Source organism: Salmo trutta, chromosome 4 (genome assembly GCF_901001165.1).
Source record: "Salmo trutta chromosome 4, fSalTru1.1, whole genome shotgun sequence".
Classification (NCBI taxonomy): Eukaryota; Metazoa; Chordata; class Actinopteri; order Salmoniformes; family Salmonidae; genus Salmo; species Salmo trutta.
The window spans coordinates 18929124-18936732 of NC_042960.1; the positions used below are offsets into that span (position 1 = coordinate 18929124).

The following is a 7609-nucleotide window of genomic DNA, read 5'->3' on the forward strand; positions in this document are numbered from 1 at the left end:
CCAACCGCTGTGTCAGATTTCAAAAAGGCTTTACGGCGAAAGCAAACCATGCGATTATCTGAGAACAGCGCCCAGCAGACAAATCATTACAAACAGTTAGCAGCCAAGAAGCGGAGTAACAAAAGTCAGAAATCGCGATAAAATGTATCACTTACCTTTGATGATCTTCATATGTTTGCATTCCGAAGACTCCATGTTACACAATAAATGTCCATTTTGTTCGATAATGTCCCTCTTTATGTCCAAAAACCTCCATTTTGTTGCTGCATTTTGTTCAGCAATCCATTGGAACAAAGCGATAAATCAAAAAAGTCCAATAAAAGTTTGTAGAAACATGTCAAATGATGTTTAAAATCAATCCTCGGGTTGTTGTCATAAATAATCAATAATATTTGAACCGGACAAAAGCTTCATCAATAGAAAAGGAGAAACAAGAAAGGCGTACTCCCGATCGCGCCCTGGAATCATGTCTGGAAATTTCCACTGTCTACTCATTGAAAGTGCTGTATCTCCCTCATTTTTCAGAGTAAAAGCCTGAAACAATGCCTAAAGACTGGCCACATGTAGAAGAAGCCATAGAGATCGTAAACTGGGTCCTAAGTCTTTGTATGGTGGATAGGCTTTCAATGGAAAAACAGCCTTTCAAAATAATAGTACTTCCTGGATGGATTTTCCTCAGGTTTTCGCCTGCCATGTCGGTTCTGTTATACTCACAGACATTATTTTAACAGTTTTGGAAACTTTAGAGTGTTTTCTATCGAAATCTACCAATTATATGCAAATCCTAGCTTCTGGGCCTGAGTAGCAGGCATTTTACTATGGGCACGCTTTTCATCCAAAATTCCGAATGCTGCCCCTGACCCTAGTGAAGTTTTAAATACCACACAATCCTCACTACCCAGATGAATATCTGTCTGTCCTTGTCTCCAGAACCTACGCACCAACAAGTTTAGAGACATTATATTAAGTCTTCAGCATTTAGTACAAGAACCAAGTGTCTACAAGATCCATTTGTATTTTACTCACTATGTTTTAGTGAGAGTTGTTCCATCCACCCATTTCCAGGTGCCTTCCTTCATTGCCTCAGTCAGACCAATCCAGAACTTCAGATTGTTAGCCAATTTATTCAGAAACACCTGGGGAAAACATATTTAGTATGTTTATTATCTCTGCCTGTCTGTATCTGTATCTCTCCCTCTCTTTCACCTTTTCTTTCACCTGTTTGTCTCTACTGTTTATGATCACAAGGTCCGCTCTTCTCTTTATACATTCTGCTCTGCTCTGACTCCAAGTTTTCTCTTTAGAGGTAATAACAGCTAGACTTGAATCTCCTCCAACTGACAGGACAGCATCCTGCAGAAGGAAAGCATATCGGTCAATACAGTCATAACTTCTATATATCATAATACTTTTTTCACATTAACTCAAATTCACAGTTATTTGCACAATATACATACTCACCCAGTTCTTCTGAGATCTTTCTTTCCAGCTCTTGTCACGCCTGCTCCCTCTCTGGCGCTCGAGGGCGCCAGACTGCCTTCATTACGCACACCTGTCACCACCATTACGCGCAGCTGCGCATCATTGGACTCACCTGGACTCCATTACCTTGTTGATTTCCCCTCCTATATTTATCTGTTCCTTGTTAGATCCCAGTGTCAGCATTATTGTCGTTATGTGTTCATGTCCAGACGCTATCCTGTTCCATGTTTGTTGCCATTAAATGTTCACTCCCTGTACCTGCTTCTCGTCTCCCAGCGTTTGGCCTCACAGACTGTTGGAAGCATCAGGGAGTTTGTTTTAGTTTGTGATTTCGGGTCCGGGTGCTAACGCCTAGGGAACCAGGGGTGCCTCAGCTAGCTCATTGAGCTTCCACGCCTTAGCTGGCTCGAGAGGTTGTCTTGCCTCGGTGGGCTCACCCACCCCACGTTATGCTTTAGCTGGCCGTCAGGCTCCCACGCCTCAGCCGGTTCGTCAGGCTCCGAAACCTACAGTAAGTGGGATCATCGGTCTTTCATGCCTCAGCCTGCTCCCGCTCTCTCTCTCTCTGGCGCTTGAAGGCACCAGACTGCCTTCACTACGCACACCTATCACCATCGTTACACGCACCTGTGCTTCCTCACCGGTCACCATCACGCGCAGCAGCGCATCATTTGGACTCACCTGGACTCCTTTAATTTGTTGATTGCCCTCCTATATCTATCTGTTTCTTTGGTTAGATCCCTGTGTCAGCATTAATGTCTTTGTGTTCCTGTCCAGACACTGTCCTGTCCATTGTCCGTGGTTAATTAAATGTTCACTCCCTGTACCTGCTTCTCAGCTCCAGCGTCGTGCTTACAGCTCTGACATTTTCCTTTGAAGCTGGTGTTTCTCTTCAGCCAAGGTGTTGTAACAGGTTTGTAGCTGGGCTTTGTTTCTCGTCATTGTGTTAAAATGGGCCTGTAACTGGTCTGTCTTTATTCAAGGCGTTGAAAGAAGTCTCCAGCTGGTCTCTCTCCTTAGTCAGGTTTTCGTAACTAGTTCTTCCTTCTCTGAAGTATGGTTGGCAGTTGGAAGAGAAATAATTCTGGAGAGTTGATTGTAGTCATCGTCATCTGTGATGGAACAGAGAACAAATGTATAATTTTATGTTTCTTTACACAGACACTGATGCTGACGCTAACACACACAAACATACACACTCACACCCTACCACCTATGATTGTTGAATACTCACAGTGTACAGAGAGACTTATGACTGGTCAGCAAGAGAAGACACAGCAGTCCCAGAGAAACTGAGGCCAGTCTGTAAGGCTGACAGTTATGATTCCCAAGTTTCAGTCCTGCAGGTGTAGAGAAACAAATGTAACATACACCTGACTTGGTCCTACTGTATCTATCTTAGTCTTTCCACCTGACCAGTTTCTCCCTCATCAACCAATGCTGTTGTGATACCAAGAGGAACTGATGCTGTGGTCTTCAACCACACACAGACAGACAGTAACAGCAATTCTGTCCTCTACTACCATTTCCAGGAAATAATTTGGTTCCAATTCAAAAGGAATCAGTTTTGTGTGAAATGTGTCATTACTACATAGAAAGACAACGTATGATGATATTGAAGATGATTCTTATTGATTCATAAAACATTTCAGCGTTTGCAGAATTTCATACATACTTATAACAGGTGATAATATTATACATGCCTTTAGTATTAGCAGTGTGTTAGTGTTAGCAATATGTCTCCATGTCCCCTCCATATGTAGTACATCTTTCATTTGAGTACACATATATTTCCATTTATACCCAAAAGCAACGTGTTTCCTTTTCTCAGTGCATTGAGTTGACGTCTGTGTTGATAAATGTCCCTATGTCCTCATCGCTGTTTTTTTTATGTCTGATGTATTTACGTTGTCTCTTTTGTATATGTTTCCAAGATTAGACTACAGATGAAAAGTAGTCATATCTGGTGTGATGCATCATTTCTCAGTTCCTAATAGACATATGGTTTTGTTGGGCATTGTCCTTCAAAGTAAATGTAATGAATACAAAAGAAGAATCTGTAAACACACTTACTTGTTCCAGCCTGTGGACTCTGGTGTAAAGTCTCGTAACCTGCAGCCAGATCATCACAGTCTTTCACACTGATCTCCTCTACATTGGCATAGACGTCCTCTTCTTTCTCCATATATCAATGTTGATGATGATAGCGGGTACTGTGTGTATAGTCTGTCGGTTTCTTTGTATGCTGTTTGTCTCAGTGATGCTCTGACTTCCAAATGACAATGAGGTGACAAAGGTCAAGTGTTTATGTAGTGTGTGTGTGCGGTGTGCACTTGTGTGCGTATTAGAACAGTTTCTGTTCCTTATTTGTATAAAGAACAGAAGTATATCACAGAGGTGAAATAAAGACAAATTATACAGCTTGTCTTCTTTGTATAAAACAAGAGAGATTACATTTCTTGCTATAATGACGCACTGCTTCTACACCTGCATTGCTTGCTGTTTGGGGTTTTAGGCTGGGTTTCTGTACAGCACTTTGAGATATCAGCTGATGTAAGAAGGGCTTTATAAATACATTTGATTTGATTACATCTTTGCTATAATGAAACAACAAGAGAGATTACATTGTTTGCTATAATGAAACAACAAGAGAGATAACATTGTTTGCTATAAGAAAACAACAAGAGAGATTGCATTGTTTGCTATAATGAAACAACAAGAGAGATTACATTGTTTGCTATAATGAAACAACAAGAGAGATAACATTGTTTGCTATAAGAAAACAACAAGAGAGATTGCATTGTTTGCTATAATGAAACAACAAGAGAGATTACATTGTTTGCTTTAATGAAACAAGAGAGATAACATTGTTTGCTAAAAGAAAACAACAAGAGAGATTACATTGTTTGCTATAATAAAACAACAGCAAGAGAAACATATTTCTTCTTTTCTTCTTTGATTTTTACTCAAAATAATCACAGAATGAAAGTTTCCATCCATGTAAATTCATGTTTTTAAACAGATAATATATCATATATTTGTCACGGCTGTCGTCTTCGTCTTCCGATGATAGTGCGAAATCGTCATCAGAAAAGGTAGACCAATACGCAGCAGGTACGTGTATGCTCATTTTGACTTTTATTTACTATCAACAATGAGCGTACAAAAAATAACAAAACGAAATGAGAACGAGCTAACAACCACAAACAGTCTGGCAAAGCCTAGGGCTGAACACAGAACAATCACCCACCAATCACAAACACACCCTTATATATGGGACTCTCAATCAAAGGCAGATAGACAACACCTGCCTTCAACTGAGAGTCCCAACACCAATTAACCAACATAGAAACACACTCACCAGATTAGACATAGAAATACATAAACATAGACTATAAACCAAAACCCTGGAAATACTAAATCAAACCCCCCTTTGAACAAACACACCACCCTGAACCACATAAAACAAATACCCTCTGTCACGCCCTGACCAAACTACAAAACAATTAACCTTATATACTGGCCAGGATGTGACAATATTACAAATAGACCTAATAATATACTATTTGTAACATAACTATTTTACTATTTATAAAATAATATAACTGTTGTATTTACTAGGCTATATGACTTACCCAACCAAAACATTATGGCAAAATTACCTATGGACTTACCATATAAATGCACAATGGGTAACATCAGAATCCTTTCTCTACAACTTCCCTAAGATGCTCAAAATGATAAAAGTGATCACCAGGAAGACCACAAAAAAGATAAAGACCTTAAAAGCTCTGAGGAGGCGGTCTCTCAGCGACAGCCCCATGTAGCCCGTCTGGTACAGGAATGTTGCTAGCTCCAGCTCAGGGTCCCGGATGACTCGGATCAAATCCGGATTTACAAGGTGGGTGCGTTCGGAGTCAAACTCCCCCCGGCCGCCGTCCTCCTTGTGCTCGGTGACATAGGTGGCCGTCACGTCCCCCTGCTTCAGCCTGATGATGATGCGGTCCTTGTTGCATTGGCGGTAGCCCGGGGAAAGCCCGTAGTCCTGGCTCACGTAGTCCGGTAGGTCCTCGGCTTTGGAATAGGTCTCCGTGTTCAGGTTGCCCACCTCGAAGTAGCTTTCCCTGCAGTCTCGCGATAGAACTGGGAGAATCTCCTCGAAGTTGCCAAAGTAGTGGAAGCCGAACTCTTCCATCTCAGGGTGGCACTGTACCAGCATGTTGCCGTGGTGATTGAACGCCACACACTCGTTGGCGAACCAAAAGAGGAGCTTGAGGCCGTGTCGGGGGGGGGGACGGCCGAAGCCAGAGTCCTTCAGGTCTTGTATGGTGCTCAGCTGACTACCTTCTTCTCTGACAGACCGCACCATCTTGAGCTGTATGGATAGAGATATAGAAGGATGGTTGGCGAGACAGAGAAAGAGAGAGAGACAGAGAAAAATGCTAGAGAGAGAGACAGAGACAGGGAGAATGGGGGAGTGATATTCAGGCATCAAGGTAGAGTAGTAAAACCAATATCAAAAACCAATATCCTCTTATAGAATATTTGCTCAAAAGTATTGTTGAGCTCCTGCACCACAGTACCAGCACCCAAAATGAGTATCATTACCGATTTCGGTCTAAGTCAAGCACTGCACTTACATACACTCACACACAGTCACAGACACAGACACGTTAAAGTTAGTACCTTATTTATGGTGAGTGGCCTTCCTCTCCACTACTTTCTGAAGATGTGATGACTAGTCTGCCACTGTGCCAGACTGATTATTCACATGACTGATTGTTGCCTAAGTAAGAGGTGAGAGGGAGGGACTGCCATGCAAGGGTTCTTCAGCCTGAGGAAATCAAATTCAAACATTGTCATAAGAACTCTGCTCTGAACTATGTGTGTTTTCATGTCTGCATTAGCACTACTGTAGATTACAGTAAGTGCACAGTAATGTTTTATGTAACTTTGAAGGCAAGATTAAAATGTAGATCAATGGACCTTGCACCTAGTCACACATACTGATAAATTGCATGCACTTAAAAGTTGTGGCAAGCCTCTCCCTGTGTACATACTCGCGATCACGCGAACCCCAAAGCTGCATAATTTGCAGTCCGTCATAGCTGCTAGAACCTGAGGTTGATCACTAATGTGGAGTTAAAACACAAACTAATGTGTATATAATTCAATTGTATTCCTCTCTTTGTCCAGTTCCAGAGACTTTTAGCTGACACTTTAGGTTGATCCCGTTAAGTCAGGCTCTGAGACAAACAGCTTCACAGAGATCACCTTACAAGAAATTAATGATCTGAGCTTGTTCTTGGTCGGACGTTAATGTAGACTACCCACAGAGACAAACTGTGTTGAAGCTAACCTCCTTCACTGGGTGCATCTCAATAGTCCTCAGTGGCTTCCTCTCCACTGCTTCAAATGCACTGATCTGAAACATGGGACAGGTGTAAGCAATATTGTGGATGCATTTGCTTTCAGCAGTTCTGATTTTTACCCACATGAATTCAGATGAAGGAAAGGAAACTATTGAGATTAAACTACTGTTTGACCCAGTGTGCACTGACCCTCAACGCCCACACATGAATTGGCCAATATCACCCACACTCACTCTCTCCCAATCCTTGTGAGTTGGTTTCCCAAAGGCCAGAAGAAAATGTAGTGTACATGCCATAACTTATTAGTACAACTTTAAAAGTATTGGGTGTGTTTTATATGGTGAAAGTCTAACAAATACTGTACATTCTTTCCCCTAAAGAAACAATTGTATTTCGTTCAATTGAGGTGAATAAAATACTGGACATTTTGTAGATTTTATTCAGAATAGCCACACAAATAGAGGGGCTCAAGCCTGGGATCCGTAGGGAAAATGGTGAAGAATGGTCAGTGGCTAGGTCACTGGCCTGAATCAACACCTACAGCTGTACAGTACAGTGTGCACACACTCTCTTCCAATCACATGAGTAGATTATCCCACGGTTACCAGAGGAATTGACTTGGTCCCATAATTACCTTGCTAAAGCACAAAGCTCTGGTTCACTTAATTATAGTTATTGATAGTCAAATGACATTCTAAGTGACATTATATTAAACATCTTGACTATGAGTGCATGTTATTATGGCAACACAACAC

The 7609-nt window shown here is 41.5% G+C and overlaps 1 protein-coding gene and 1 long non-coding RNA gene across 3 annotated transcripts; both read right to left on the reverse strand.

The window, feature by feature from the left end:
• Window positions 1-1217: 1217 nt before the first annotated feature.
• Window positions 1218-3122, reverse strand: LOC115192000 (uncharacterized). Its single transcript, XR_003877851.1, has 3 exons — window positions 2717-3122; window positions 1462-2594; window positions 1218-1353 (listed from the first exon to the last, which is right to left on the reverse strand). It is a non-coding gene; the product is annotated as an uncharacterized LOC115192000 (long non-coding RNA).
• A 1817-nt stretch (window positions 3123-4939) lies between these two features.
• On the reverse strand, window positions 4940-6534 carry LOC115191991 (uncharacterized). Of its 2 annotated transcripts, none has more exons than XM_029750088.1 (2): window positions 6169-6534; window positions 4940-5924 (listed from the first exon to the last, which is right to left on the reverse strand). In XM_029750088.1, the coding sequence occupies exon 2, from the start codon at window positions 5849-5851 to the stop codon at window positions 5195-5197; it is 657 nt and encodes a 218-aa protein (XP_029605948.1). In that variant the 5' UTR covers window positions 5852-5924; window positions 6169-6534; the 3' UTR covers window positions 4940-5194. The 2 variants fall into 2 exon arrangements, with proteins under 2 accessions (XP_029605948.1, XP_029605947.1); XM_029750087.1 differs by having other exon boundaries at window positions 4940-5857; window positions 6169-6532.
• Between the last annotated feature and the right edge of the window lie 1075 nt (window positions 6535-7609).